The sequence below is a fragment of the Sturnira hondurensis genome, unplaced genomic scaffold (assembly GCF_014824575.4).
Source record: "Sturnira hondurensis isolate 20B ecotype Veracruz unplaced genomic scaffold, ASM1482457v3 Scaffold0003090, whole genome shotgun sequence".
In the NCBI taxonomy this organism is placed as follows: Eukaryota; Metazoa; Chordata; class Mammalia; order Chiroptera; family Phyllostomidae; genus Sturnira; species Sturnira hondurensis.
In genome coordinates, this window is record NW_028075721.1 from 2059578 (window position 1) to 2087359 (window position 27782).

Sequence of the window (27782 nt, forward strand, 5' to 3'; positions counted from 1 at the left end):
CGCCGTTGCCAGGGGAACGGGTCCAGCGCCGGACGAGGCCCAGCCAGCCTCGGCCCGGCCCGGCTGTGCAGCCATCGTACCCCCGGATCCGGAGCCCTAGGACTCGCCGTCCTAATCTCCGCCGCGCAGCTCGGGATGGGGCTCCGCTCCAGGATGCGCCACCGCCCGTTCCCGGGGGCCGTCCCAGCTGCGAGGGTCTGAAGCGCAGCCGCCTGGGGAAGGGGGGCGTGTGGACGGCCAGGCGCAAGGGCTGAACCTCTGGGAGACCTTGGCGGAGCCGATCTGGCTCGGCCTAAATGACGTGCAGGTGAGGAGCTACTGCCGCGGTAATCTCACCTCTAAGCCTGGCCTGAGCCACCAGGCTGCGGCTGCCACCACCCAGTTGTGTTCTACCTCGCTTGGGCCTGGAGCCCGCTGCCTTGGCCGCGTAGGGATTCGTCAGGAAGCGGGGCTCCCTTCTAGTATTTACCAGACTCGCAGATCTGCATTAGAGCATACTGTGTGGCAGGGGAGGAGCCATGGGGGGCTCCAAACAGCCAATCTCCAGACCCTACGGAGGGCAGGGCGGGGGTTGGGGCCGGGGCAGACAGGCGCCAGATACGCGACTGAAGTGATTTCAGGTGGGGATAAGGGCTCTGGAGGTGAAATGGAAGAAGGTGGCCGAGGAGGGTCTGTTGTCAAAGTTGACTGGAGCTACGAGCTGAAGGTTGAAAAGGAGCCAGCATCCTGAGCAGGGGAGGGGTGTTTCTGGAAGAATGAAAAGCACATGCTAAGGTCTGGAGTCAGACAAGTGTTATGGTGAAGGAGCCCTGGAGGATGATGGGGTGGAAGTTTCAACTTTGTTCTAGCAGGAGGAGGAAACCATTGGAGAGTTTTGATGAAGGTTCAAGTTTGGAAAAGGTCACCTCACTCTGGTTGCTGTGGGCACAGCGGGCACAACAGGAAGTCAGCTGAGGGTCATCCCAGTTCTGCCAGCCTCGCTGTGCTTCCTTGGTGAATTTGCTTGGTCTTTCTGAGCCTGAGTGTCCTCATCGGTGAAAGGGGGACGGTGTTTCTAAGAGAGAAAGGGAGGGCCCAGCTACCCCTGAGGCCAGGGACTGGCGAGGTCTCTGAGAACCGAGTGAAATGATGGGATGTAACTCAAGAGAGTGGCGAGGTTTTAATAAGTGAATTCCTTCAAAGCCCTTATGGCAGTGCCTGGCACCAAAGTGCCCCCTAAATGCTAGTGGTGGTGATTATCATGGAAACCCTGTAGGGAAGCAATCATGGAGGCTTGGATTAAGGTGATGGCTACGGAGATGGTAGGAAGAGGCTTAACTTCCCTTATGGAAGGAGAGCTGGGTTTAGAAGTGGATGGAGGGTGGTCCCTCCCTGCTTTGGGGGAGCTGGTGGTTCACTGTGGGGGACTGGTTTATAAACAGATAATCTTCATAAGATGGAATAAAAGCAACACTGGTGCTTAATTAACCAGTTTTTTTCCCCTTTTGTTTTTCTTACTTTGTTCTGTCACAACTTTGTTCTTAATGACTGTTTCTTGGCGGGTGGTCTTCAGGGCTTGCTCCCTATAATCAAGTGAGTTGATTTCCTGGATAAAATCAACAACCCTTGCCTCCACTCACTGGCCTTGGTTCTGCTCCCTGTCACTCCATCCTTCTTGTCCCTAGTTTGCAGCGATTGCTTTAGGAGGAGAATGGCACAGAAAATGTTTGCAGACCACATCAACTCGGGAATGACTGAGGTTTCAAGCTTCTCTTGCCCCAGCATCAAACCTCTGCATGTTGTTGAAGGCCAGCCTCACCTGAGACCGGTGACTGGGAAGGAGGCCTGTGAGAACGGCTTGGCGCTCCAGTTTATTTTCTGGGAGTTGTGGTGGTGTGCATCTCTTTGTCAGACTAGAGCACTTTGTAGAATTTTAAGGCCAGAGACTTCTCTGGGACCTGTGGGAAATTTTAATCAACAAAGGACTTGCCCCTGAAAGTTCTTTTTAAAGACTTTTTATGCTGTAAAACAGTGCACCCCGCCCTCCTTTAGGTGGTTAAATTGGGCATCTGTTAAATCTTGGTGAATATTATTTCAAAAGCAGATCCTGGGAGAAAAACAGATGCCTTATTTAGAAATGTCGATAGAAAACCTCTCACACAGCAACCGTAAACCCTCTAAGAGAGGTAGGGAGCATCTTTTCTGTGGCATGTGCCTTCTCTTTGGGTTTAGACCCGAGTGGGCCCCTGACCCAGGACTAGAACGAGGTCCCACCCAGCATCCCCTTCGTTGTGCTGCCTGGTTGTCTGGTTCCCGCTTGGACAAGACCCCAATGGCTCATTGGGGAGCTCTGCAGTGCTTGCTCAGAGCCCTTTAGCTGGATGAGTTGGAACTGTTCTCGAGACAGAAAATGTCAAACTAAAACCGAGCACTCTAGTTGCGCGGTTGTCAGGCAGGAGCTCCTTGTTTGTTTGGCGGGTGTCGGCCCTGGCTCATGTGAGCACATTCGGTCCTCACGGCCTCCTCATGGGGCCAGCAGGGCCAAAGGTGATACTGCTCGATTATTTATTATTTGACAGGTTTTTTTCCAAAAGCAGTGCATGCACGTGGTAAAAAAAATGTAAACAGTACCAAGGAGTACACAGTAAAAGCAAATCTCTCTCTCACCCCCAGCCACTAGATCCCCTTTCCAAAGGCTGAGCCTCTGTTCGCTTCCCTGTATTTCCTTCCAGAGAGAACCTGTACACATAGGGACCCATGTCTGGCCACGGCCTTTGTGTTTGATTGCATGGTAGCACTCTCTGTAGCTGCCACACACCTTGTTTTTCCACTTACCTGTCATTTCGTCCTCTCTGTTTTTAATGTTGAGTACTGTTCCACTGTGTGGATGTGCCGTAGCTTGTTTGTATTGTGTTTTGTCCTTTATTATTACAAACAAGACTCAGTGTGTCTTTGTGTACTTTGTGAGTGTGCGTATGGGATACATTTCTATAAATGTGGGCCTGGGGGGGTGTGTGTTCTGAAGCTTGGTAGACATTGCCAGATTGCCTTCAAGCTAAATGTTTTTGAAAGGTGGGAGAAGGAGAAATCCGGAGGTGGCTCTATGTCATTTGTGCCCCCATTTGTGCCCTCACATTCCTCAACCTGTGAGCAGCTGTGCAGGGTCCAGAACCAGGCTCTGTCTCTGGGCTTAGCCCTTCTTCCCTTGCTCCAACCTGCTGCCCCCCATTGGTGGCTCAAGTCTCTGGGCCCTCCAAGCCTCTTTTCTGACTCCATCACTCCTCTGACCCTCCCTCCTCGTCCGGTGGCCTCTCTCCACAAGCTCCCTTTAGTAACTGAGTTGATTGTTTGTTGAAATCCTCAACCATCTTGCAGGAATCCAGCAGTGCCCTCTCCAGGACTGGTACTTTCCCTCCGTTTGTGTCTTTGGACAACCCCATGCATGAACTTCAGAATGACATTCCTCCCTGTTTTTTTCCGTGGAGTGGAGGTGGCGAGGGGAAAGTGATCAGTCATGCAACTACTCTACAGCTGCATGTTTTATAGTTCTCATAAAGAACTCGAAATGTTACGATTTTCCTTCCAGGTAGCCCAACCTTATTTGGAAAATGCTGTTTCAGGCTTTTAGCAATTGAATGTTAACATGAACAGATTATTGTCATCCTGGCAATGGGCTTCACCTTGTTGGGACAAGGTGGGGGTGGTCCTGTATAACCCCTGAGCCTGCCTTAGATGGCAGGCGGGTCCTTAGCTTACCAAGGTGACAGCTGCCTTTGGCGATAACGTTCCGTGGAGCCTCTCCCCTCTTGCCTTCCCTCTGTCTCCTCCAGCTTGACTTTGTGGTTCTGTGACAGCAGAAGGTACATGTAGAGTCTTATCAAGGCCTGCATATCTCTCAGCCCTCCAAAGGTGCAGCTGGGGACTCAGTGGGCAGGAGGGAGCCTGTGGACTTGGCTTCCACCTCCCAGCCATCTCCTCCCAATGTACAGGGCTGCTAGCTGCTGTGGTGTCACTGCCCCTGCCCCACACACCCTTTCCCCTCTTGTTCACCCCCCCACAAAGTCAAAGCTTTGTGACTAGAAAGCTTTCCAGCCCTGACTGGTGTGGCTCAGTGGATTGAGCACCAGCCTGTGAACCAAAGGGTCACTGGTTTGACTCCCGGCCAGGGCACATGCCTGGGTTGTGGGCTGGGGCCTGTGAGAAGCAACCTATCTCTCGTGCATTGATGTTTCTTTTCCTCTCTCTAAAAAATAAATATTTTTTAAAAGAGAAAGCTTTCTAAAACTCCTATCACCTTTCTGTCATTCTCCTGCTTTAAACTTTCTGTGACTCCCTGTGGCTCCTTCAACAGTACCCACTTCCTCACCTGGCCCCCTGTGGTCTAGCCCTGCAGCTCCCCAGGGCCTGCCTCTTTCTCCCTCTTGCTCTCTCTCTCTCTTTTCTTCTCTCCTCTCGGCCTTTGCCTGTGCACCTTGCCCCTAGACCCTTGCAAAGCTGCTAAAATACATGGGTGTCTTTGGACACCCATGTCTGTTTGGGTCCCCAGAGAGCAAGCCCCTGAGGGCAGGAGCCTGGTCTCATCTGTGTTTACGTCCTCAGTAAACATAGGGGGCCGGCCCCCATAAGTGCTGGTTGGGCCAAGGCGTGAGTGTACAAGCTGGTAACATTGTCCAGGAGCAGAGCCAGAATCTTTCACTCTGGTCTCCTTGAGAAGTGCTGAGAGGGGAGGAAGGGCCAGAGTGACCCTGGGTCAGTGACAGTGCTTGCTCCCGTTTTGGATTCTCTCTGACTTCCCAGTGTTTTTTAAAAGAATTTATTTTTTTATCTTTAGAGGGGAAGGAGAAAGGGAGAAAGATATCAATGTATGGTTGCCTCTCGTGCATCCCCTGCTGGGAACTGGCCTGCAACCCAGGCATGTGCCCTGACTGGGAATCAAACCGTGATCCTTTGGTTTGTAGGCTCGTGCTCAATCCACTGAGCTATACCAGCCAGGGCCCAGTTTTTTTTGTTGTTTTTTTTAAAAGATATTTTATTTTTATTTTTAGAGAGAAGGGGAGGGAAGGAGGAAGAGTGGGAAAGAAACATCAATGTGTGGTTGCCTCCCATGCATCCCCTACTGGGGACCTGGCCCGCAACCCAGGCATGTGTCCTGACTGGGAATCAAATCAGCGACCCCTTGCTTCACAGGCCCATGCTCAATCCACTGAGCTACACCAGCCAGGGCCAGTTTTTTTTTTTTTTTTAAATCAAAATCTTTTGGGCCAGAAGGATGTGTGCTCACCAAATGTACAAGGGAAAATGTCATCAGTTAAGAGCTGGCCAGCCCAGGCTTTGGGTCAGGTGGCATATCTCCTGACTAGATCGGTTGTCTACTCTAGACTGCTGCCTCGGCTGCAAGGGACTCAGACCCACCAGCGCTGTCCCCTCATCCCCGGTCTCATCCGGGTACCTCTCTGAGCCGGGGGTGCCCTGGTTTCGAGTCAGAGCCACCCCAAAGGATGTTTGCATAGGCTCCTGGCCTCCAATGGTGTCCCTGCTGCCTCAGGTATCTGGCTGCAGCGGGACTGGGGGTCCCTGCAGCCACTGTGAGGCCGCTCCAGGCAGCAGGGAGATGTCAGTCTTGTACCTCTGCTTCTTTCTTTAGAAAGTCCCTCAAGGTGTAGGCTGTTCAGGTCGGGGGATGGCAAACAGAAAGCCAGGACTGGCCAGGCTGGTGTGGCTCAGTGGATTAAGCGTGGGCCGTGAATCGATGGGCTCCCGGCTTGAGTCCCCATTGGCACACATGCCTGGGTTTCAGGCCGGGTCTCCAGTGGGGGCCACGTGAAAGGCAACCATACTCTGATATTTCTCTCCCTTTCTTTCTCCCTCCCTTCTCCTCTCTCTAAAAATAAATACATAAAATCTTAAGAAAAGAAAAGAAAGCCAGGACTTAGGGGCCCTAGTTTGTGGGTTCTCTTAAGGTTGTTGCCCTGGTGAGGATGTCACCAGAGAAGCGATGTGCAAGCCTAGGGGTTTGCCCCCTGCCCCAAGCAGAACTGTCCAGCCAGACTGTATTCACTGGGTTTGGCCTGGTCACCTTTGACTATTTCCAGAAATCAAGGACAAAATTTTTTTTCAAAAATTTCTTTCTTTATTTATTTAGGGAGGGGAAGGGAGAGAGAAAGAAAGGGAGAGAAACATCCATGTGTGGTTGCCTTTCATGTGCCCCCTCTGGGGACCTGGCCTGGAACCCAGGCATGTGCCCTGACTGGGAATTGAACCAGTGCCCCCTTTGATCCACAGGCCGGCACTTAACCACTGAGCCATGCCAGCCAGGGCCAAGGATAAAAACTTGCTACCACTGGGGACATCCAAAAGAAAGTGATACCAGCTTTTTAGTCACCTTTGATTGAAGGTGAGAGTTAGAATGGCCACCCCGTGGCCAGCTCCTATGACACTGTGTTCCTTGGGACCACTGCTGTAAGAAAGCAACTTCAGCCAACCGCATCACTTTGGACCTAAACCTCATAGAATATAAGATATCAGATGCCTCAGTCTGGAGAGATGAGGACAGAACACCTGAAGGGCTATTTTAAGGGTGATTCTGACACCTACCCTTTAGGGAGAATTTCTGTGCCAGGCTTCACCTGCAGTGTTGCTGATCTGTATGCGGCCCGAGGTAGGCCACTGATCCCATTTTTCGGATGAAGAAACTCAGGCCACTCAGCTAGCAGGTGCAGAGCCGGGACTTGAACCTAGATCTTTGTCCTCCAAAGTTGGAACTCTTTTCTTGCCTTTTGCTGCTGCTTATTGAAGACAAAGCCAATGACCCAAGGATTCCAGCTGAGTCCCTGGAAGAAAACTAGGGTCAATCTCATTTAGCCTCGAGATGAGGCTACTCAGAAGCGGCTCTAGATATGCCAGGCTTGGCTTTCAGGAGGCTCTGAGCCTCAGGTGGGAGAGTGTTCAGTAGTTAGGCTAACAGCCAGTGGGCGGGGGTACTGGGGCGGAGGCGGAGGTGGTGTGGGTGTGTGCTGGCTGTGCAGATTGGAGGTAGGGCGTTAGAATGGGCCAGATGGCTTCGGGTGGACCAGGGTTCCACACCATTTACCATGCCCACATTTCCTTTTATTGCAGATGTTTTCAAGTCAGCAAACATTTACTGAGTACCTTCTGTGTACAAGGTATGTTCTGGGCACTTGGGGGAGGGGATGTAGGGAGCAGGGGTGAATGAATCACAGTGTATTTACTGCCCTTTGGGGAAGCTGGAGAAATGGGTGGGTGGGGGCAGGGGGCGGAAACACACGGAAATGGCAGTGTTCCAAATGGCAAAGTGACTTGCCCGGTAAAGACTGAGCATGAGGGCCCTGGCTCTACTTGGCATACCCGTGGCCCAGGAGGTGCTTTCAGTGGGCTGAGGGTCCAGGTACCATTCATTGGGCTGAAAAGTGAGGTAGGCGCACAGGCATGGACTCCTGAGAGTCCAGCTGCCAGGGCTTTGTCCCCAACTCTTGGCCTTCCCTCCAAGAACTCCATCTGGGCCTATCTCTCTGAGTATAGTGCTGCCTGCCCAGGCTCTAGTCCCATCTCAGACCCAGAAAATACTAGGAGGCCTGGGAGCTCTTCTTCCTGTAATGACAGGCCCACCCTGCCTGCCCCACCTGTGACTTTGGCCACTAGACCAGCTCTTGGGCCTAAGGATGGCTGTGTGGTAGTGCTGCCATCTGGTGGCTGGCTCTGGTCAAGGCCTGGCCTTCCCTGAGCTCCCTCAGGTCAGCCCACCTTTCACCTTTCTTTATTTTATTTTATTTATTTTCAGAGAGAGGGGAAGGGAGGGAGAAAGAGGGGGCAAGAAACATCCATGAAACTTCCATGCATGAGAGAAGAGAGAAACCAGTACAAGAGAGAAACCGATTACAGCAATCGGTTGCCTCTTGCACGCCCCCAAACTGGAGACCTGGCCTGCAACCCAAGCATGGGCCCTGACAGGGAATCAAAAGACGACCTTCCAGTTTGCAGGCTGGCGCTCAGTCTACTGAGCCACACCAGCCAGGGCCAGCCCACCTTTCTGCTCCCAGTGCACCAGGCCCACAATTTACTCGGAGGAACATGACCATTTCCTCCGCTGGAGGGAACCAAGGAGGAGCCCTCCCCTCTCTCGTGTGCTGGCCTCAGAAGCCTCAGCAGCTCTTCTGAGGCCCAGGGGAGACTCCACAGTCCTCCCTGTCCTGAAGGGACTACATGCTTGCCTGGGGGCAGAGGGCAGATCCCCCTTCTGGACAACTCCACTCCCTGTTTCCCTTAGCAAATGGTAGGGGGGCCCTCTTTGACACATGCATTTGGGCCACAGGACAGAGGTGACTAATCGTAACAGAATCAGCATGTGTTCTCATCGCTCTGGCCCTGGCCCGATATTGTTACCAGATGAGAACATGTCTTACTGGGTTTAACTTTGATGACTGTGGAGACAGAACACTTTGAGTAACAGGCAGCCCCACTGTGTCCTGAATAAACCCTGGACCCTCCCACCTTTTACTGGCCAGGGCCCGGGCCACAGCTGGCTCTGGGGCTTTGAGACTGCACTCCACTACCACTTACCCCCATTGCTCGACTTCATCATGCTAGGGCACCGGGTTCCCCTGCAGAGTAGCTGGGAGGTAGTTTTACATCCCAGCCTGCTTCCCCCACGGCTGAAAGCTGGCTGCATGCATGGGCTCCAGGGTCCAGCCCAGGCCTCCTCAGGCTAATGCTGCCTCTGCTCTTTCTCCCTCTGGAGATGAACATCTGCAACAAGCCCTCCAACAAGACAGCCCCTGCAAAGAGTGTGTGGACAGCGCCCTCACAGGCCAGCGGACCCTCCCCGGAGCTGCAGGGCCAGCGGTCACGCCGGAATGGGTGGAGCTGGCCCCCTCACCCGCTCCAGATTGTGGCCTGGCTGCTGTACCTCTTCTTTGCCGTGATCGGCTTTGGGGTCCTTGTCCCCCTCCTGCCTCACCACTGGGTGCCTGCTGGCTATGCTGTATCCTTGGGAGAGTGTTGGGCTTGTGCATGGGATTGTGGGGGCACTGGACGGAGAACATGGCAGAGGCCTGAGGGTGGGCTCCAGAGCCTCAGAGAGCATGGGCAGGTGCTGTCTCCTCCTGGGGTGGGCAGGGTGAACCAGGTGCCTACCTGCCTGGCCTCTGGCCTCCATGTGGCCCCTTTGCCCGATGCAGTGAGCCTCTAGACTAAAGTCCCTTGGAGCATTTAAAGCCCCACAACAGGAGGGAACCCCATCAACCAGGGTACCACTTGAAGGCTCTCTTTAGGTTGTGTCCAGAGCTCAATAAGGAATAAGTTAGAGAGTAATTATTTCATTTATGAAATAATTTTTCACTTTTCAAAAAGGGCCATAGAATTCTTATACATAGCAAGGTTTCTGGTACATTTAAAATGTGGTTTTATTTTGGACAGATTATTATGTTATACTCGTTGATTTTTGTAAATCCCGTCCTTTTAGGGTAAGATTGAATTGACAGGACGGGGGATAAAAGTGCCCTGGAGGCTCCTGGGAACAGTGATAAACAGGAACTTACAGGAGCCTAGTGCTGTGACTTCAGAGGATGGGGGCCCCAAGGCTCAGAGATGGGGGTGCAGTAGGCAGCCACATGCCCCGCCCAGAGGGCGCCCGGGTGCCAGTGCCCTGGTGTGTGTGCTTCATGGAGACAATTCTCAGGGAGCAGAGCTCGGGTGAGCTGAAGGTTCGCAGGGATGAACTTGAATGACTCGGACACAGAGTCAGCAGCAGAGCTTGGTCCCAGCTCAGCCTGTTCAGTGCTACCCAGGGCTGAGCAGCTTCTGCCAGCTCTCTGGGTCTTAGCTGTCTGATGGGAAGAATCCTGTCTGCTTTCCAGGGTGGGGACAGGGAGCACCCAGGGAAGTGTGTCTGAGCACCAGAACGCACAAGCCACAGTTGTGAGCGTGCTGTCTTGTATGGGGCACAGGGCATGTGGCTGAAATAACAGAGCCCTGGTCTGGGGAGTGACAAGGGCAAGTATGTGGAGAAGGTTGCCACCCTCAGGCACCAGCAGTATCGCTGGGGGACTTACAGGTTCACCGGGCCCTGGGCCTCAAACTGGACGTTCCCTGAGGTGACCAGTAGGCCTTGGTCAAGGCTATTAACTAGAATGCTTCATGGGATTTTCTTCTTGTGATGTGGAATGGGCACACCCCTCACTCAGGAGTAGCTGGGCGTGTGCCATGTAGTTTGAAGTGAGTGCAATCAGAAAAATAACAGGAGACAAGAGGAACTGTCACTTACTGAGCACTTTTATGTGCCAAGCCCTGTGCCAACCCCTGTACCTGGACTATCTTATTTGACCCTCAATAGGTTGAAGGTATTCCTCCCACTTTACTAAGAAATTAGGGCTCAGGGAGATTAGGTGACTCCCCGAGGTCACACAGCTGGTGCCTAGTGAGCCCGGCAGAGATTCTCAGGCATGGGGGCGGTTTGAGGGTTTTGCCCTTATCACATCCACTACTTTGGGCGGCTCACAGAACCACCCATTCTGGCACCCCATCCAGGCCTGGATGGCTCTCCTTCCTTCTGTCAAAGCCACCTTCCTTTGCGGGCTCCCTCAGGTGAGGTAGGGCAATGATGAGTGCCATGTACCCACCTCGGGCCTGGATCTGGCCTGGGACCTAGGACTGAAAAGATTAGCAAGACAGACCCCCAGCCCGGAGTGCTCAGCCTCCAGCTGGGGGAAGCCTTGTATACTGGGGATGGTCCTGTGGTACATGTCGGGGTACAGCTCAGAGAGGATACTGCGGATGCAGGAGGTGGGCCACCAGACCAGCATTGCCACCGGCCCAGACGCACACCTGCTGCCCACGGTGTCCCCCCTCGCCAGTGCCTAACTCACCTGTCCAGTTGCTCTCGACTCCGCCCCTTTACTTCATCACCTATATCCAGTCCATCATCAAGTCCTGTTGATTTTACCACCTAAATGGCTACCGAATCGCCCTCTTTTCCCCACCGCCACCCACCTCTCTTTTCTCAAGGACCATTGCCTTGCCTAACCTGTCTCCCCACACACGCTCTCACTCTGGCCAGTCTGTCTGGGTCCCTGCAGCCACAGTGTCCTTTTCAAAAAGCAGATATGACAAAGTTGTTCCCCAGCTACATACCCTCTAATGGCTCTTTTTCTCCCTTGAGGGATGAGGGTCCAGATGCTCAAGACTGTGTTCTGGCCTCTGCTTGTCTCACCAGCCCCTTATATTATGTCCTCTGTTGTTCTCTGCCTGCCAGCCCCCGGCCTCTCTCCACCTGAACACCCAGCTAGGGCAGGGGTCAAGAACTGACAGCCCACAAATCAGTTTGGACTACAGATTTTTAAAATTTTAGTTGAGGGATGATTAACATACACAAAGGACAGATCTTAAATGTTCCTTCAGCAGGTGGGCTTTAAAAAATTATTTCCTTGTCAACATTTAAAAAATAAGAGGACTCACATAAAAATCCAGTGATTGTCCAACAGGCCCAGCTGCTGAGAAAGGATGGCTTTTTCCCTCTCAGGACAGACTTCCTGTGTGAGATCAAGACAAACAAGCTTGGGGCTTATATTTTGGGTCCCTGGAACTTAGAGGATGGTCTGTTTCAGTCTCACTTCTCACATCACATTTTTGAATCTGAAACTGACTCAGAATCAGAGGTCAGACCAGCCAGGGCCTGTGCCAAGCCTGGGACAGTGAGGCCACGGCGCTGTGTTCAGGCCCCTCGGCAGCAGCAGGCGGTGCTGGCTTGTGAGCTCTGTTACTGGATGGCCACTGTCCTCCTCCATCTGGGGCTGGGTATGCTAGAGAGGTCTGACAAGGAGGTAGGTGAGGTACAGGCTAAGAGTCTCTTAGTGAGGGAGTCGCATGAAGGTGGAGAACAGTTCTGCAGCCACAGGAAGCAGGGGTGGGGCTCCTAGCTGGCAGTATGTGGAGTGAACCTTTAACCTGTGGAGTGTATGGGCGCCATCTTCGCCGGCCACCTCGTGGTGCACCTGACTGCTGTCTCCATCGACCCAGCAGATGCCAACGTACGGGACAAGAGCTATGCAGGGCCCCTGCCCATCTTCAACCGCAGCCAACATGCACACGTCATCGAAGACCTGCACTGCAATTTGTGTGACGTGGATGTGTGAGTGCTGACGTGGACCGAGGGTGTAGGTGGGCGAGGAGTGTGCCTGGGGACCTGTCAGCGGGAGCTCGAGGCAGAGAGGGGCATACCCGGGGCTTTAGAGCCCTCCTAATAATGCATGTGTTTTATACAGTCAAAAATCTTGACGGAGTGACAGAGAACTGGGTGAAGGAGAAAGTAAGGAGAAGGTGATTGGAAACAGAAGATGAGGAATAACATTTCCAACAGTAAAAGTAGGAAACATTTGGCATGACCCCACACCCACAAACATTTTGGATGAATAACATTGCCAGTCACCACCCCCACCCCAATCTCACAAGCACTCCCAGATAGGGACAAGGAGAGGAGTCAACACTTGAGTACTTACTGTGTGCCAAGTGCTTATGAACAACCACCCCGCAGGGTGGGCAGCATCTTTCTCCACAGAGGATGAAGAGCCAAAGCTTAGAAAGGCTGAAAGGCCTGCCTGAGGTCACATAGCCATTGGGCAACAGAGCCAGAGTCACCGCCAGCCTGCCTTGTGCCTGAGCCCATATGGTTATCCTTATTTACCCACAAGGACTCTGAGGCCCACAGAGGCCTAGTGTCTTGCTTCAGATCACACTCCTAGTGGGCAGATGAGCCACAATGTGGGGAGCCCATACCCCCTTGGGCTGGTGCAGACTTCCTCCCTAGAGCCCTTCTCCCCTCCTAGAGCTTCCTGTCTCCCAGCCTCAGGTAGAGGATTGGGCATCTGGGTGTGGTCCAAGGGCAGCTCCATGATTCTACTCTGAAGATGCAGGTAGCCTGTCGGAAGAGGGTCTGTCCAGAGGATGGAGAGAGAGTCCATAGAGTTAGTAAGGTGCTCAGGACTTCGGCATCAGACCATCCTTCCCTTCACTAGGCACCAGTCAGTGTGGTGCTCCTCAGTAGGGGCTCTGGCAGTTGCTGCCCATTCCAGCGCTCTGTCCAGCTCTGGGGAGGGCTCCCCATTCTTCCACACTTGGGCTTCCCCAGTCCCTCTCTGGGGCTGGGAGACTCCTATTCCTAATGTGAGCTCACCTGATCTTTGGTGAACTGACCCTCATTCACCTGGGTATCATCTTGTCTTCCTTTGGTGCCCTTTGGATGAGCCCCAACAAGCTGAGGTTTTCTGGAAGAATGCCAGTATAACTCCCATAGACTTGCAGGGAAGCGGGCACTGAAAAAATGGAGATGTCTGGAAGAGCAATGTAAGCCCTGCACCTAGCAGCCTTCCTCTGTTCTACATCCTGGCCCCACACCTGCATCATCTCCTGCATCGTCCTTGTGTGGAAGGGAAGTCCCAGTTCCGTTTCATACCACCGTCACCTGGTGCACAGCTCCCAAGTGGGAGAATGTAATGCCCCCTTACCAGTTCTGCCCCTGGGTCCCCAGCTCTTCAGAAACCCTGGCTCCTCCAGGTGCCTTGCTACTCAGTGCCGGCAGAGGGCGTGCATGCTCCTCGGCCCAGGGAGCTCGGTGGTCCTGGGGAGGTAGGTGCCCGTGGATAATCCGCTCCAGGCTCGGGGCTCTGGCCATCTGGGGACTCTTACTGTTCCAGCCAGCCCCCGCAGTGGCCAAGGGGAGGACGAGCGGGCCAATCGCACTGTCCCTCCTCCCTTCCCGCAGGAGTGCTCGCTCTAAGCACTGCAGTGCCTGCAACAAGTGTGTGTGTGGCTTCGACCACCACTGCAAGTGGCTCAACAACTGTGTGGGCGAGAGGAACTACCGGTGAGAGTGGACACAGGCTGAACGGGTGCCTGGGAATGTGCGGGTCTGAGTGTGAGTCGGGCCACTGGGACTGCAGTGGGGTGGGGCGGGGATGGGGGTCTGTGGAGGAGCTGGGTGCTCCTAATGGCTGCCTCCTGGGACTGCTGAGGGTAGGCTTTGGGTCTTCCCTCTGCTGGACCAGGGAAAAGTGGGGACCTGGAGGGGTAGCCCCCCATCTTTGCCATTGCCCTAAGTTGGGTGAGGAGTTGGGCCTGTGGGATCAGAGGGCTCGCTCCCCATACCAATTATGGGTCCTTCTGAGCGCTGGGCCCTTTACCCAGCTGGAGCACCTGGGTGCTGACAGCTGCCCACGGCTGGGCCCAGGCTCTTTCTACACAGTGTGGCATCTGCTTTACTGGGTGTCCTACTCCTCGTGCTGGTGGCCACTTATGTCTTCGTGGAGTTCTTTGTCAATCCCATGAGGCTGCGTACCAACCACCACTTTGAAGGTCAGTCTGGCTCCAGGCCTGCTCCCACCCCTCAGTCCTGGGCCTGTTCTGGTCACTGGTCACAGCCCCAGCTAAGCAGTCTGCCTGTACCTCACAGTCCTGAAGAACCACACGAATGTGTGGTTCGTGTTCCTGCCTGCCGCCCCTGTGGAGACCCAGGCTCCTGCTATCCTGGCCCTGGCTGCCCTGCTCATTCTTCTGGGCCTGCTGTCCACAGCCCTGCTTGGCCACCTGCTCTGCTTCCACATTTATCTCAGTAAGTGCACCCCCAACCCCTGGCATACTTACCTTACAGGGAGTAGGGGTTTCTAGGCTGCAGGGAGGTACCAGTTGGGCTGTAGAGCCCTCCCTGAAGCCATGCCCCTTCCCGCTGTGGGCTCTCTGTAGTAGCCTGGTCTCACTCCATGGCTTAGTGTGTATGGGGACAGTGGTTTCAGCCTGGGACCTGGGACCTTCCCTCACCTTCTGAACTCCAGGGTCCCTTTTCCATTGCACTGAGCCCTGTCCTCACCCTTCAGTGTGGCACAAGCTCACCACCTATGAGTACATCGTGCAGCATCGTCCACCACAGGAGGCAAGGGGGGCCCACAGGCAGCTCGAGTCATGTCCCCCCAAGATGCGGCCCATTCAGGTACAGAAGTGGCCCAGAGGGCTGAAGGAGTGGGAGATGGGAACTGGGGGGTGGGCTGTGCAGATGGCAGCCAGTGATGAGAAAGGGCAAAGGGAAGCAGGTCTGGAACAGCAACTGGGGTAGGGGTGCTGGGTAGCAGGGGTGAAGCAAAGCCTGTACTGAGCACATGCCTGCTTGCTCAAGTGTGGGCACAGCACAAAGGAACCCTGCATTTCCCTGATCCCATGTTTGCACCGGTCTGCACTCCAAGCATGTGCTGGAGGGTCTAGAATGTGGGAGCCTAGAATCTGGCAGGTTGGGACTGTGGGGGAAGAGAGGGATGGACCAGTGACTGGGTCAGCAGTTATCTCCACCTATACCCTGAGCCCTTACACACTGTTTGATCCTTAAACTAGCCCATGAGGCAGGTAATATGGTCATGTCCATGTTGTAGATGAGCACACTGAGGTCAAGAAAGGTTAAACAGAAGCTGGGTCTGGGAAGAGTTAAGTTCTCAACACTCTGAAGCAGGAACCCTCCAACCCAGGCTAGGGCCTGGCCAGTCCAGCTGCTGACCAGCCTGTCTCCATTCCCACGCCCCATGGCTTCCTGAGGTCAGCAGCTGAGGGGTGGGGAGGTCCAGTACTTGGAGCCCTCAGGGACTGGGAAGGCAGGGGGCCCAGGCAGGTCCTTGCTGGGAAGGCTGAGCCCTAGATCCCAAGTCCTCATGGCAACTAGACACAAACACATAGGCTCGTGGGCGGGTTGGGAGAGGGTTTGGGACCCTGCCTCTCCTGTTCTCATTGCCAGGGGTGGGCCAGATGGTCAGGGCTGGGGCAGTGGTGGCTATTGGTGGAGACCCCCTTCTGCACCACTGTGTGCCTGCCCTGGTGCTGGGCACTAACCCCATGTAAGCCATCACAGTGGCAGCCATCCTGGGGCCCACTGAGGCAGGGCTGCCCCTGGGATGTCCAGCTCCAGAGCTCCAGGCCCCTGCCCTGTATTCACGACCTACCTAGACTTTGAAGCCACATGTGCCAGCAGCAAGGACATTGAACATCATCTGCAAAAGACCTGAGGGAGGCCTTCCTAGTAGGTGTGCAGAAGAGAGAGCAGAGGCTGAGAGGAGCCATAGTTCCATTCAAGAATGTGCATGTGTCGAAGACCTCTGAGGGAGGACCCTAGGGACAGCTGTGGGGAGGGGAGGAGGATTTGAGTCGGGACACCCTGGTGACACCCTCAGACTTCCCCAGTTGGCTAGGGCCTAGCTCCTGTCCCATTCTGGCCCCTCGGGTATCTGGGACCATCCTCTCTGGTTACCAGCTTCCTCGGCCCAACCCTTCTGGAGCCCAGGGACATCTGGGTAGGTTTTGCCCCTCTCTGCTAGGCCTTGGAGGGGTGCTAGGTTCACAATGGGGAAGAGGAAAGATGTGGAGGGAGGATTACCTTGAGGTCCCAGTCCTTGTGACTGACCTCAGACCCCTTCCTCTTTCCCAGGGTTCCTCTGCTTAGGCTGGCACCCCACACTCCTGCCCCAAGGGCCAGCCTGGGCAGAGGTTGGACATGCAGCTTGCTGAGGCTTCAATCTCTGCATTTGTGCAGCCTGCTTGTGGCCAGCTAGGCTCTGTCCCCGAGATCTGCCAGTGCTCCAGGCAGCCTCCCCACCCCCACCCTGAGCAGGAATGCGGAAGGGGCCCCACTCTGGAGCCGTTGCCCCCAAACATAGCCTTGTTTTAGAGACCGTGTGTGCTGTTACATTGTCGTCTCTGCATTAGTCAGGACGCCTGGGTCTCCATGGAAACAGCTGTGGAGCAGGCGACAGCTGTCCCAGTGCCTTCCCTCTCCTCCCACCCGCCTCCCGCCTTGTGGGGCGGGGCCTCGTCAAGGTCCTGACCCCGCCCCACATCCTTGGCACTAGGCCTTGCCAGGCTGCCTTTTCTGGCTTTTGTTTCCTCACCTGCAGTCCTCATGGGCACGCAGCTGGAGCACATACTGCGTGCTGGGGTGCGGGCCTAGGTCACTCCTGTGACATCCAACTTCAGGCCCCTCCACGTTCAGCCTCTGCAACAAACAGGGTTGCTGTTAGGATCAGCTTCTAAACAAGACACAGAATTCATCCATAAGCCTGGTCCTGCATGGGGTTGTGGTACTGTCTTTTCCACCACCCCACTGTCTTCCCTTTCTGGTTAGGGGTCGGGGAAACCGAGCATTCCCCAGCAGCCAAGACTGGTTGGTACTCTGAGAATTCAGCTTGGTGGGAACCGTGAAGCCATGCACAGAACCTTGGGTGCACACCTGGCCTGCACAGCCGGCTGCCCCATATCTCAGCTGGGAAAAAAATCAATTCAGAGACTGGAGTCTTGGGAGGGGCTAGGAGTTCAAGAAGGCAGATCTGAGCACCTCTTCCCATCACCACCCTAGTCTAGAGAAGCTTTTGATGATGCATCGGACCCATGAGCCTGGGGGGCTTCCTGGAGGAAGCAGAGTTTGATGAGATGAAATGAGATGAGGTCCAGAAATGGATGTTTTAAGCTTCATCCTGCAAAGGGATTTTTCCAGCAGAGCTGGGAAGCCTGGAGGAAAACAGCGGACTTCTGCACCTAGACCTCTCACAGAGGCCTCAGTGGAGGGTATAACACCCTCCCAGTCCAGGACTGGGTGGTCTCAGGACCTATAAGACCCTGGGTCCACACCTGGCAGCCCAGCCTCCCTCGCCCCCACCTTTCCCAGGGGACGGACTTCTACATGCGGACCTTCAGCCACGTGCGTCCAGAACCCCCTGGCCAGGCCAGGCCTGCCGCAGTGAATGCTAAGTGAGTGCGATCTGGACATGTGCCAGCTGGGCATCTCCCATGGGCATGGCTGGGCCATCTGAGGTGGGAGCAAGGGGGCAGGCCAGTGCCAAGACCCAAGCAAGGGTCTGGGTCCAGCTCAGCCTGGCCTTGGACAGATCAATGCCCCTTTATTGTCTGCTAGAAAGTGGGGCTTATTTGAGGACCTCCATCTGGGTGGGATTTACGGGATTATCCACATTCAGAGTTTACCTTCCCACTTCCCCCTCAGTTCCTCTCCATTCCTTGCCACCAGCGGCCAAGAGGAACCTCCACCGCTATCTTCCCCAGAGATTCTCGCTCTGCCCCCTGGGATTCGACCCCAGGTATGGGGTACTGTGCTGGGCCCCCTGCCCCCCTGGTGGAAGGGGATGAGAAAGAAGCCTCCAACCTGCCTCACTCCTCTGCCTCTTTTGGTGATGAGGGACCTGGGGAAGGGGTACTCAGGCTCCCTGCTGTCTCTGCAGAAAAAGAGGAAGCCGGGTGAGGGCCCTTCCTGATCGGATCCTGCACCGGGAGCTTCGAGGGAAGGAAAGGTAGGGGCCTGAGATTGTCACAGTCCCTAGTCTCACCTTTCCCTCCACCCCTCAGGGCCCCAGGCCCTGGGCCACCGCTCCAGCTCTTCGTCGGATTCTGCTGGCGCTAGCCCAGTACACGCTGCTGGTCCTGCAGGCACCTACCGCTCGGCATCAGCCGAGTCCATGGACGAGATTCCCGTGGCTCAGACGCGCCTCGGCAGTGCCTCCCTGGCGGTTCCTGGAGGCAGGGGTGGAGAACCGGGGCTGGCGCTGCAGGCACTGCAGGCACTGCAGGCGCATCTGCCTGCTGTTTTCGTGAGCCGGAGCAGCGGCGAGCCTGGGGCACGGGGCGGCCCGGAGGCTGGCCTGTCTTAGCTGGGCCGAGAGGCAGGAGGGCCGAGAAGGAGCGGCCGGCTGGGCCCACCCGACTCTCTCTATGCAACACCCCCACCCTCGCAGAACGAGTGCACTTTAGGAGCCCCTACAGCCGGCAGGATCGGCCCCCATCCCCCACCACTCAGCAATACCTGCCCCACTGGCCATGATGCTCCAATAAACTTTTTTATGCTTTTGTGGACTTACTGCAAACTTTTTGAATAGCAAGGGCCGTGGGCCCTCCTGGAGTTGGACCGTTGCCCGCCAGTCTTGGGGCCGAGGATGGGTAGGCCCCTTAGAGTATGTGGCCATCCAGATTATCTTATGGAGGTGAACCAGGACCCGAGGTGCGCAGGCACAAGGCTCCTGGTTAGGAAAGATCCTAGAAGGCTGCTTGGAAGAGGCAATGTTCTTGGAGACGAGAGTTTTCACTTGGAGACAAGAGGGGAAGCAGGCTTTGCCTGCGGGAGGGAACAGAGACCTGGGAGGTTCAGGAGCTTTATCCTGGCCGTAGGTGTACCAGGATGCTGGGACTGGGCACTCTCGACTCGCCTATTGTCCCGTCTCCCCAGTGCTCCTGAGTTGTGACCTGGGGATGCCACACGTTAATTGGCGAGCCATGGCCTTGAGCCAGCTATACACTCCACTGGCACCGAGGGAAGGCATCCTCCCGATCTTCTGCCCCGCCCCCCACCCTCCCGTCTCCTCCCCCCCACCCCTCCTTCAATTGTGGCTCTGGGAAGCTGGCTCTCTGTGGGAGGCGGAGGCCTGCTTTGAACTCAGGGTGGAGCACAGAATGGGGGGCTGCTTTCCCATTAGGAAGCCATCCGAGGGCATCCAGCACTGCAGAGGGCTGATCTCCCGGGTGGCGAAGGCCTCAGAGCTGCCCAGGAAGCGAAAGAAGAAGGCAATCTTGGCAGCTCTGCCCATGCGAATCTCCCAGCGTCGATGGGGCGGGGTCCGGTGGGTGGAGCCAGCCTGACCTTGGTCACTCTCCCGCGGAGACAGCCCTGGGGGTGGGACTCGCCGTCTCTATGGAGACTGAGAAACAGGGGATAATACAGCAGAGCCGCCCGAGCTGCAGTCCCGCCCAGGAGCCGGCAGGGAGCAGAGCTGCAGAGCCGCCCGGTCTCCCGCGTCCGTGGGTCCATTCTTGTGTCCTTCTGTCCATCGAACGCGGGCTGCGGGAGCAGCCACGAGGTAGAAGTCGGTAGGAGAACCCTGGCGCCGACCACCCTAAACAGTATCCTGCACGATAATGAAGAGGGGTGGGGGTGGGAGCGGCCTGGAAGGGGTCTCAACCCTGGAGGGTACCGAGCTTAGGACGCCAGCTGAGTACCCTGCCCTGGGCCCAAGCGTTCCATTCCCACCCCCATCTCCTTGCTGGGCTGATTGATGACTCCAGCTGTCCCAGCGGGACAGCCCTGGGCTGGTGGCCCTGGGCGTGGCTGCTCCATCCATGGCCTGCAGGCCCCTGGGACTATAGCCTGTAACCTGGCTCTATCTGATCAGCCCGGAAATTACCGAGAATGCGTCTTCCCACAGAAAGGAGTGAGCACTGGATGCAGGAGCCTGCTAATCTCTAGGACTAGCATCCTGTGGCATGAAAGCTCCCCTAGGCTTTAACCTCCATGAGCAAGCGCTGGGTCTCTGAGGTCCTTGGTGGGAGGTTGCAGTGTAGGGAGAGGGAAGTTTAGTGCAGTGTGCACTGGGATTGTGGACAGAGTCGCTGCAAAGGAACAGCTGTGGGTGCTCCCAGTTCCAGAAACTGGGACTTAGAGATGGGCAAGTGTGGTCACTGGCCAGTGGTAGCGGAAGAGAGGATAGTTGGGCAGAGGCCTAGGCCATGGTCACTGGAGGCTCTAGTGTAAAAGGCAGAGGTATAAGCTGGTTGCTGAAGACATGACTGGTCGGGAGGCTGTAGTAGAGGAGGTGAGTGTGTTCAGGGAGGTCTCAACACAGGGGGTGTCCCAACATAGTACCTAGGAGTCTGGAAATGCATGTCTGTGGGTGCAGGCATGGGGTGGGGGCTTTAGTGCAGGGCTGTGTGGCCAGATGATTGTGGATGTACAAACAAGGGTGGGGGTGTATGGGTGTGGTTGGGGCTAAGGGTGTGTGGAAGGAGAGTGAGGTATAAGGCGCTGCTTAGGGGTCTCGGGAAGGGCTGTGGGTGTGTGGATGGAGCAGCTGCAGCACACGGCCAAGGGTGTGGTCAGGGAGGCATTAGTGCCAGGCTGTTCCGGCACAGCACTGTGGGTGTGGTCAGAGGACTGCAGGGGGACCATGGGGGTGGGGGGCACCCTTGGTGCCGGGCTGAGCATGTTTCTGGGGAAGTCTTTGGTACAGGGCTGTTAGTATCTATGGCAAGGATGGATGCTGAAAGAATGGTCCAAGCCCTGTCTCAGGGCTGCTGGTGGGATTAGAGGACCATATGAAGGTCTGAGTGGGGCCCAACAGGGTGGCGCTGTGGGTGTGGTGAGGGAGGTTTGAGTACCAGGGGAAGGATGTGATCCGGGGGAATAAGGCTAAGGGTGTAGAGGGCCAGGGCTGAGTGCCTATGGCTATGGGAGTGTGGACTGCTGTGGCGGTGCTCAGAGTATGGCCAAGGGGTCTCAGTGGAGGGCTGACAGTGTTGAGGAAGTGTGCTTTGGTGCAGGGTGTAGGTGTGAGGATCACAGGGCCAAGGCCATAGTCCTACTTGTCAACATGCCTCTGGGGGCTTATAACTCTACAACCCCTACCCTAGGCTAGTACCCCAATCTGCTGCTCCTCCTCAATTCCAGACTGGGAGGTTACAGCCCCAATGGGTGGCAAGGGACGAGGAAGCCAAGGCTGTGCCCCAGGTGCTGGGCGTGCTAGTGTGCCCCACCCGTGGGTCCCTGTTCCCCAGCCCAACCCAGCCCAGCAGCAATGGGAGCTTCTCCCTGAGCCACTCTGACACCATCCTGCCCTTAGCAACATTCTCCAAGTAGCACCACCCTCCCTTAGCAACCGTCTCCAGGCTTCACAAACTGTGGCCAGGCCAGCCCCAGGCTCCCGCTCCCCTCATGTTTTTGTTTAACAGCAAATAGTAACAAGGTCCCGGCTGGGCCAGCTGCACCCCTGCCTAGGGCATGCACCCCTGCCTGTGCTCTGGCGCCCTTCTCAGCCAGGGCTGGGTCTTGATGGGTTCTCATGACCCTGACAAACACTGTCCTGACTAAATACCTGCCCAACTAGCAGCCTAGCCTGGCCCTGACCCAGCTTGGCATGGAACTCCCAGGGAGGGAGGGAGGCCTGCTCTGCCACTTTCACTTCTACCCAAGCAGGCCTTTTGCCAGGGCCACACAAAGCCATGGTCCCAGCTACTGCCCTCACAGTCTTTTGGGCCACTCTATTCCCAGCCTGGTGTGGGCATTGTGATTTCATCTGAACTCCACTCCAAGCCAGGGCTAGCATTAAGCAACAGGACCTTTCCTCTTGGGGCTCTTTCTTAGGGCTTGGGGGCCCAGGGAGACATTGAGTGTTGGCCCCTCCCTGCAGGCAGCTCCCGCTCCAACTCTTGGCGGTATGTACCCTAAGTGCCGCCAACTCAGACCCTGCAGGTTTTGAGGTAGTAGCGGTAGTATCTGTGCCTTGCAGGGGGAGCAGCTTGGCTGAGAGGTGACTGAGGTGGGTCCCTATAGGGTGGCATGGCAGCGAGCACGGACATGGCTGGGCTGGAGGAGAGCTTCCGCAAGTTTGCCATCCATGGTGACCCCAAGGCCAGTGGGCAAGAGATGAATGGCAAGAACTGGGCCAAGCTGTGCAAGGACTGCAAGGTGGCTGATGGAAAGGCTGTGACAGGGACGGACGTCGACATCGTCTTCTCCAAAGTCAAGTGAGCCCCAGGCAGTCTCTGCTTCTGATGTTCCCAGAAGGTGGGGAGGTGAGGGGCTGGAAGCAGGGAGGACACTGGGAAGGGGGAAAATTCGCGATGCCCACATACCTGGCAGGGGGAAGTCTGCTCGAGTCATCAACTATGAGGAGTTCAAGAAGGCCCTGGAAGAGCTGGCACCCAAGCGATTCAAGGGGAAGAGCAAGGAGGAGGCCTTCGATGCCATCTGCCAGTTGGTAGCAGGCAAGGAACCAGCGAATGTTGGCGTCACCGTAAGTGCCCTGCTGGTCTCAGGGAGATACTGAGGGGCATGTGGGGAATCTCAGCTGGGGTGGGAAGGGCTGGGCTCCCTAACCAGGTGCTCCTGGGGGAACTCTGTCCAAACAGAAAGCAAAAACAGGGGGAGCTGTGGAACGGCTGACTGACACCAGCAAGTACACCGGCTCCCACAAGGAACGCTTCGACGAGAGCGGCAAGGGCAAAGGCATTGCTGGGCGGCAGGACATCCTTGATGACAGTGGCTATGTGAGTGCCTACAAGAATGCAGGCACCTATGATGCCAAGGTGAAGAAGTGAGGCCTGGGAAGAGCCCCCCAGCATGGCAGCCCCATCCAGAGGCTAAGGCCTGGTCTAAGGGGTGTGTGGAACAAGAGAGCCTGGTCCCCTTCCTGCTGGACCTGCCATCCAGAGCTTCCTGCCCAGCCCCATTGGGCCAGCCCACCAGGTCTCTGACCCAGACTCCTCTGTGTCCCCCTCCCCTTTCCTCCATGACTTCTGTCCCTCTAGGGACAGTCTGTGCCTATAGCCTCACTGCCCCAACCTAGCCCCGGGCATGGCTAAACCCCTGACTGCTTGCCTCATATTTAAGCTGCTGCTCTGGCCAAGTGCCTAATTCTTACCCAGACCTCAATAAAGACACCTTTTGTATCAATCTGGCCTGGTCACATATATGACAATGAGGATAATGAGGTGGGTGCAGTATCACCACCCACCTGCCTGTCACATTGCTAATCCTCTCACTGGCAGCCCTACCCAGAAAAAGATACACCAGTCCCTTCCATCAGGACGGAGCCGGAGTGCCTGAGGATGCTCCTTAGGGAAATCAAAGCCTTCTACCTGAGGCCTGACCCAGAGTCCTGGCACCACAGCTTGCTTTCCTGCAGTCAGGGCCTCAGCCTCTGCTTTTACAGCAGGAGGAGGGATGAGACAGCAGATTTGGTCTGGGCCAAGTGTTGGCAGGGTGCCCAGTGCCAGGCCTTGGCGCCAGCCTGCTGATGGGCCCCCACTCCAGTGGGCTACCAAGGTGAGTCATTTCGGGCACCAGCACAGATTAGCAGAAAATGCAGAAAGAACTTTGGGGGTAGGTAGTCCAAATTCATAGTTTTATAGATGAGGAAACTGAGGCCCAGAGAGTGAAGTGGCCTCTGCAGAAGAGGGGCCAGACCCATGCCACTTGACTCCCAGGCCAGGCTCTTTCTAACACAGCAAGCCCCAATATAACTTCCAGAAATGGGACTGGATGGCCTGTGACAGAGCCTGACACCCAATACCAGCCTTTGGTAGGTGAGCAGGGCATCTCACAGTGAAGGGGCTTCTTCCTTGCTGACGCCCTGCCATCTGTTCAACATCCCAGGGTGGGAGGATGTGGGGGCCTCTCTGGTCCTAAGGACTCCTGGGAGTTTCCAGATAACCTTTTCTCCTATCTGAGGCTCTGGTTGCTAGGCCAGAGATACATACAACAAGCCCTAGGCTTTGGGGCCAGCTCTCCTTCCTGCTGACAAACAGGCTGATGGGACTAAGTGCCTTCCCAGTAGAGGACAGTTCCCAAAGGTGCTAGAAAAGGCTCGAAGTATCACAGATACTTACTTTCCCAACCCTGTTAACATGACAATGTAGCACAACAGCTTATTCCTTCATCCCACAGACTGTCCTGGGATGTTCCTGCCCCATTACCCCCATGTAGCCCCAGAGTCCCTTCCTTGAACCCAAGTTCTCTTGGGAGTGGGGGTGCAGAGGAAGAGTGTGGCTCTGGGCTGGGATGCTGGAGAGGTGAGGTGGGAACTGGAGGGCAGAGGATCAGCGCCTGGCCACAGCAGAGCCCTGACGAACAGCTGACAGCTGTGGGCTCCTGATTTGGCTGACCGCCTTGCCTGGCACTGCCCAGGGAAGAGTTTCAGAGAGCCCTACCACCAGCAAAAATGATTCTTCTAAACCTTGGGGAACTTGTTTCCACTGTGAGCTTACTTAAATCAGCATAATGGGAGTGAAACCCAGTCCCTCTGGCTTTCACTTGCTAATATATCCTCACAGTGAAAAGAATTTAACTGGGTTGCAAATTGGTCCAGGCTATTAAGTGATTAAGCTACAAGTGAGAGTACCGTCCAACTAGGTGGGGAGCAGCAGCTCAGCCCCTGGGGTGACCGGCAGTATGACTCAGAGGAACCCACAGAATGGGGGGAGCTCTGAGACTCTACCTTGTAGGAATAAAGTCCCCTCTTCTGGAAAAGTGGTCCTGGAGCCCAAGGGAAATCAAGACCCACCCGGAGCAAGGAAGAACCTTAAAGACCAATGAGTCTACTACCAGAATCTGGTACAAAGGCACTTTGGCCCTTTGGGGGGTTAGGGTTAGCCTAACCTCATTCTGGGTTAGGCTTTTTGCTGCTTCTTAGCATTACCCTGAATAGGCTCTGGGGCCGGCATTATCAGATGTTCCCAGGGGAAGGGAGGGAGGGCTGGGGTTGTAGAAAGAAGTGTGTTATTTTCCCCACAACGGTCTGTCCAGTAGGCTGCCCTGTGTACTGGGCTGGGGCCCTGAAATATGATAATTCAGGGCTTCAAGGTTACCGAGGTTCTCTGGAGGACAGGCCAGGAAAGGGATGCTGGTGGTGGTGGGTGTTCTTACTGACATTTCCACAGAGCACAAGCTCACTCTCGCTCCCTCGGAGCCATGCAGCTCAGAGGAATGTCTGGCTCCTCTGTACTTGCTCCTTTGGGAGCCCACATAAAATCCAGAAGTCTGTGGATTTGATTTATAACTTAGAAATGTGTGATCTTGGCTGTAATCTCGTATCTCATTATTATGGCAATAGCTTTCCTGCCCTGCACAGCATCTGGGTCAGAGGGGCAAACAAGCATCTAATCTCCCCCCTGCCTCTCTCTGACGTGAGATGAAGAGAAGTACAACAGAGCACCGGTCACAGTCCTTTGCCCTCTACATGCCCTCTGGCAACATCAGCTCCCCAGGTGACTCTGAAGCATATACATACCACGTTCATTAATTTTTCCTATTGATTTTTAGAACGCCCCATCAACCAGGATTAAAAGAAAGATTGTGCATCGCCTGAGCCCAAAGCTAACCTCATCTGGACTTCACCAGCCTTTTCTCTCATCTCTCTAGCTCTTCACAGGTCACTCCCCACTCCACACAACCTTCACTCCATTCTTCTTACAGAGAAAGCTTCTCAAATACAAATTTGCCACTCCTCTGCCTTCCCAGTCTAAAGTCCTGCCCATCATGCAGCCTCACTCCTGCCTGTCTCCTCTCAGCCCCTTGGTTCCATGGACCATCTTCCTTCCCATTTCATGGCCTTTACATATGCCGCATCTCTGCAATTCTCCCCATGGCTTCTGCTTTAGACCCTGTACTTTGCCTGGTAACCTTCTACTCATTTTTCAGGTCTCAGTTAAAAGACCATTACTTGAGTGGACATTTTTCTGACACCACACCTCCCAGGATAGGATTGGTCTCCCTGTTATATACTCTTATGAGATTATGACCCACACCTTCCTTGCCCTAGATTCTTTGGGACCCCAGATCCTCCCACTGTTTGCCAGAAAAGGCTCTGCTTATCCTCTACCTGTTCCCATGCTACTCATTCTGCAAGCTTCCACTCAAACAAGTCCTCACTGACACCTCCAATTCCCCAGTGTAGGAATCTCCCCCCTCAACTCTGTCTCTCTCTCTCTCTCTCTCTCTCTCTCTCCAGGACATCTTTAGGATTCCTTTAGACCTGTTTGGTACCAATACCAAGCTTAGAACTCTATCACATGAGTTTTTGTTTTTCTCTCCTGAATCTCCAGGGCAGACACCAGATCTTTTCACATGTTTACTATGGTGGAAAAAACTCAAAATATGTTTGACGAACCAACCAATATGAATACTCTGAAATTTCTTCTAACACAAAACACACCTGGTCATGGATGTTCGTTTTAAATATCCTACCACACAGTTTCAAGTGACAGTTGGGAAAAATGTCTAGTGTTTTTTACTTTTCAACATTTCCTGTCAAATGTCTCTATGTGACATGATGCTAGGGCAAAGTACCAACTAGCTCTGTGGGCAGAAGGAAAGAATGACTTGATGGGAGGAGATAAGAAGAGAAATAAAGAGAAGGACCAATACAATGTAATCAGAATAGACTTTTTTCTTCATATTGTGGGTAAATACCACCATACTGCTGACAATGACACTGAGAGCCCCCCCGTGGCTGGGAGGGAAGCCGCGGAGAAGGTGTTCGGTGTTAGCTCCATAAACTAGGCTTTGGGACAGAGTCTGAGACACTCTGTATTAGATACTGACCCGTGTCGTGTGCCACTGGTGAGGAGGATGACAGCGTGCTTTTCCCAAAGGGTGATGATCTCCCCAAATGATGGCTCTTCTCAGGAGGCAGGAGTGCTTTCCCAGAATAACCTTTTTGCTCTTTATTCAGCTGTTGCAGCAGATACTCATTAGTTACCACCAGGGATCTGAGGCATAGGGGAAAAGGCAGTCATGAAATCATGGAAGCAGAGTAGATGCCATTCAGACCTGAAATGTTTGCTAAAGGCCAATAAAAAATGAAGTAACATCTGTAAATAGAAGAACTGTCCAATTTATGAGTGGGTTATTTTAAAAGCAGGCTGACAGTTTCTTTCTTCATTACAGTTCCTTTATGTTCCAGATTGACAAAAATAGTAACATAATTCACATTTTATACATTGTGATTGTTCTGTCCTTTCAGAGCACTTTCACGATGAGGTAAGTAGAAGCACTGGGAGATTGGCACCTGATCAGTCCTCCAATTTCTTTCTTCAAATATTAACCTGCTTCCTCTAATCTGTCCTGTCTCTACAATTAACTGGTGGTGCTAGTCATTCATGGCTGGACTCTTGGACTCTGTATTACCATGGAATGTTAAAAGCCATCAGAGACTGGCAGAAAAAAAAAAAGATGCATGCACAATGCTATTTTTTGCAATATTATTTGTAACAGC

The 27782-nt window shown here is 54.5% G+C and overlaps 3 protein-coding genes across 11 annotated transcripts in view; 2 read left to right on the top strand and 1 right to left on the bottom strand.

Moving 5' to 3' along the window:
- On the top strand, window positions 1-18876 carry ZDHHC1 (zDHHC palmitoyltransferase 1). Of its 5 annotated transcripts, none has more exons than XM_037041514.1 (11): window positions 1-307; window positions 7096-7142; window positions 12013-12121; window positions 13751-13852; window positions 14216-14340; window positions 14438-14596; window positions 14817-14971; window positions 17681-17763; window positions 18014-18107; window positions 18249-18264; window positions 18373-18876. In XM_037041514.1, exons 1-11 carry the CDS (start codon window positions 297-299, stop codon window positions 18672-18674), a joined length of 1203 nt encoding a protein of 400 aa, XP_036897409.1. In that variant the 5' UTR covers window positions 1-296; the 3' UTR covers window positions 18675-18876. The 5 variants fall into 5 exon arrangements, with proteins under 5 accessions (XP_036897409.1, XP_036897405.1, XP_036897407.1 ...); XM_037041510.1 differs by lacking the exon at window positions 1-307 and adding an exon at window positions 8735-8977 and having other exon boundaries at window positions 7101-7142; window positions 11946-12121; XM_037041512.1 differs by lacking the exons at window positions 1-307; window positions 18249-18264 and adding an exon at window positions 8735-8977 and having other exon boundaries at window positions 7101-7142; window positions 11946-12121.
- On the top strand, window positions 18296-23461 carry TPPP3 (tubulin polymerization promoting protein family member 3). Of its 5 annotated transcripts, none has more exons than XM_037041522.1 (4): window positions 18296-18317; window positions 22340-22533; window positions 22649-22802; window positions 22918-23461. In XM_037041522.1, exons 2-4 carry the CDS (start codon window positions 22346-22348, stop codon window positions 23104-23106), a joined length of 531 nt encoding a protein of 176 aa, XP_036897417.1. In that variant the 5' UTR covers window positions 18296-18317; window positions 22340-22345; the 3' UTR covers window positions 23107-23461. The 5 variants fall into 5 exon arrangements, with proteins under 5 accessions (XP_036897417.1, XP_036897415.1, XP_036897416.1 ...); XM_037041520.1 differs by lacking the exon at window positions 18296-18317 and adding an exon at window positions 19743-19884 and having other exon boundaries at window positions 22296-22533; XM_037041521.1 differs by lacking the exon at window positions 18296-18317 and adding an exon at window positions 19743-19874 and having other exon boundaries at window positions 22296-22533.
- A 1730-nt stretch (window positions 23462-25191) lies between these two features.
- LRRC36 (leucine rich repeat containing 36) overlaps window positions 25192-27782 on the bottom strand; it is a 60930-nt gene continuing 58339 nt past the window's right edge. The window contains exon 14 of the mRNA XM_037041509.1: window positions 25192-27276. Within this exon, the coding sequence (XP_036897404.1) occupies window positions 27051-27276 (226 nt within the window). The 3' untranslated portion in view covers window positions 25192-27050. The remainder of the gene's footprint in view (window positions 27277-27782) is intronic.